The sequence below is a fragment of the Asparagus officinalis genome, chromosome 5, assembly GCF_001876935.1.
Source record: "Asparagus officinalis chromosome 5, Aspof.V1, whole genome shotgun sequence".
NCBI lineage: Eukaryota > Viridiplantae > Streptophyta > Magnoliopsida > Asparagales > Asparagaceae > Asparagus > Asparagus officinalis.
The window spans coordinates 65,819,120-65,822,215 of record NC_033798.1 but is presented as its reverse complement, the minus strand read 5'-3'; the positions used below and the strand labels follow the sequence as shown (position 1 = coordinate 65,822,215).

General features: G+C 35.7%; 1 protein-coding gene across 1 annotated transcript; it reads right to left on the bottom strand.

The window, feature by feature from the left end:
• LOC109841947 lies at window positions 407-1,689 on the bottom strand. Its single transcript, XM_020410869.1, has 3 exons — window positions 1,269-1,689; window positions 671-965; window positions 407-605 (listed from the first exon to the last, which is right to left on the bottom strand). Exons 1-3 carry the CDS (start codon window positions 1,687-1,689, stop codon window positions 407-409), a joined length of 915 nt encoding a protein of 304 aa, XP_020266458.1.

Sequence of the window (3,096 nt, the reverse complement as noted above, 5' to 3'; positions counted from 1 at the left end):
ATTTCTTTAAACAGTTGAGATGCAGATTTTCCTTCCAGTCTGAAAATTTTAGAATTCTTTTCACACCAGATGCAATAGATTGTTGAGGTGAGAGCCATTTTCTTAACTTTTAGCTTAAAGCCATTCCCCCTCAAACGATAGCAGTACCAGTTAATAATCTGGCTCCAACTGGTAGACCTCAATCTAAATTGTAACCAATTCATAACCATTTCCAAACATCCCTTGAGTAGTGACAATCGAAAAAGAGATGATCTCTGCTCTCTGAACCCGAGCACCAGCAACAAGTGTTAACTCTCACAATTCTTCTCTTAAACAGTCTATCTTGTGTGAGTAATCTATCTTGAACTGCTAGCCAACTGATAAAAGAGTGTATGAGCAGATTTGAACTAACCCAAATTATATTGTACTACGGGACATCTGAAGCTGTAGGAGAAAGAGCAGAATACAACACTGAGAGATGAATTTTTGAGTTCCTGACACAATTTTGAATAAGGTGCTTCAGATTGTCAGCACCACCATAAGTTCTCAGAGCCTTATCTCTGATTTTCAAGATACTTTTCCACATCCAAGAATCTCTGCTTTTTGCTTGAATGTGCCAGATATCACTGTGCGTAAATAAGAGCCATGGATTCACTTAATCCAAAGAATTTCCTTGTTGATATGAATGAACCAAAGAGTTCTTAAAGTTGCAGCAAGATTCCATAAAAAGGCTGAATAGATGCCAAGTCCACCTTGCTTCCTGCCTAAACAAACCTTATCCCAGGATATAAGAGAAAACTTATGAGTGTGTTCAGTTTTGCTCCATAGGAAGTATCTGCACATTTCATCTATTTTCTTTAGGACTTTAACAGGAAGGACGTAATTTGATAACCAATAGGTTTGAATGCCAAGAATAATACTTCTAATAATCTGTAATCTGCCTGCATAAGAAAGTAATCTGTTCTTCAAACTGGATTGAAACTGGCCTGCAATGTTGTTCAACAGTGAAGAGCATTCATTGAAAGATAGCCTTTTGGATATCAATGGAACTCCCGGATATTTGATAGGAAAAACCCCTTCATTAAAATTTAAAAGCCTGTTAACAAATCCTTTGGTGCAGTCATCAACTCCTCCATAGAATACTTTGCATTAGTCTGGGTTAGCTTCAAGACCAGACACAGTGCAAAAATCCTTAAAACAGTTAAGGAGCAGCTCAACTGAATGAGGATAACCTTTGGAAAAAAGTAGGAGGTCATCAGCAAACATAAGGTGTGAGATTTGAAGCTTACCATATCCAGGGTGATACTTAAAGGATCTGTTCTCCTTAAGAAAATCTAGTCTTCTTGAGAGAAATTCCATACCCAAAATAAATAGGTATGGAGAGATAGGATCACCTTGCCTTAGACCCCTTTTACCTTTGAAATAACCATGAAGGGTATCATTTAATGATAAAGAGAACTTAGGAGATGAGATACAAACCATAATCCAGTTGATGAAATTTGCAGGAAACCCAAGACCTTTTAGCATCTCATTTAGAAAATCCCAGTTAATAGTATCGAAGGCTTTTTTAATATCAATACACAACATAATTCTAGGAGAGATATGCTTCCTGTTATAATTATTCACAATCTCATTAGCAAGAAGGATATTGGTAGAGATTTGTCTTCCTTTGACAAAGGCAGATTGGCTTTCATCAATTAAGTAACCCATCACGGATTTAATCCTATTACCCAGGATTTTAGAAATAATTTTGTAGAGGCTATTGTAGCAAGCAATAGGTCTGAAATCAGATGGGGTCTTGGGGCTGTTGGTCTTCTTATTTTGATAATATTTAACAAACAATTTACTTCTAATATTGTTTGTCTAGTGTTTGTGTTTTTGTATTTATTCTAGGCAAATAACGAGTTGGAGGATGGATGGATTGTGCCATAACGATCATATCAAATGGAGGTTGACGGAATGTCGGGTTGAGGCCTTGCAATTCAAGTTCAAGATCCAAGTTTAGCTTCATCCGCAACGTGTACCAAGTTGAGCTCAATGAAGATCAAGATCAAGCTTGGGTAATTTAGTTTAGGTGTTATATTATGTGTGTTAGATACTCTAAGCTCAATATAATATACACACACATTTTATTGGTTTCTTTGTATATATATATAGTTATATATATACATAAGTTTTGGTTTCTATGCATATATATAGTTTCATGTTTATAAATATGAAATCACATGTTTCATATTTACTATTGTGTTTTGGTATTTATTGCATAGAGTATGCAATTTTGTGAAAATATTATATTCTTAGTTTTTGGACTTAACAATAATCATATATATATTTTATTAAGTCTATATAATCATTGTGCAAAGTTTCAAAACATGGTTTAGCCAAAATGTCAAAATTCACATGTTTCCATTTTCGTGTTTTGAACTATTTTGCAAAATGATGATTTTTCACAAATAGGAAATGTAATTTGGAAAATTTCTTTTGTAACATGTTTGTTTTCATGTTTATATACATTTCCCAAAGTTTCATTATTTTTGGACTTCATTTGTTATTTTTAACATATTTTCAAAAGTCTCAAAAATCTATTTTAATATCAGTTTTCTGCTGTGTCAGTCTTCGGTCGACCGAACCGGTCGACCGCTCATTTGTTCCTTCGACAGCATGCAGCAGAGAGTTGGTCGGTCGACCGATGCGGTCGAGCGAGAGCTCCATCGGTCGACCGCACTGGTCGACCGACGATGCTCCAGAACAGTTCATAGTGTTTTTGTTCTCCGTCGGTCGACCGATATTTCCGCCGGTCGACCGCCAATAGATCCGTTGCTTTCCCAACGGCTATTTCCTGAGCTGTTTGCTGGGGCTGTTTTTGTCTTTTGTTAGGGGTTTTGACTGAGATTTAGAGTGGGTATAAATACCCTATTGCTGCTCTCTTTCAAGTTAATCTAAGAAGTTTTTAAACAAGGTTTTAAAACAAGGGTTTAAGGTTTTTACTGTTTGGATTTCTGTTTACAAAGGAGGAAGTTTTCACTGCAGATTGAGGGATTCATTCTCAATCCTCTTCATCCTTTTCTTTGTGTTCATAGAGAAGTTTTCTAACTCTTTTCTCTAGCAATTTCATTA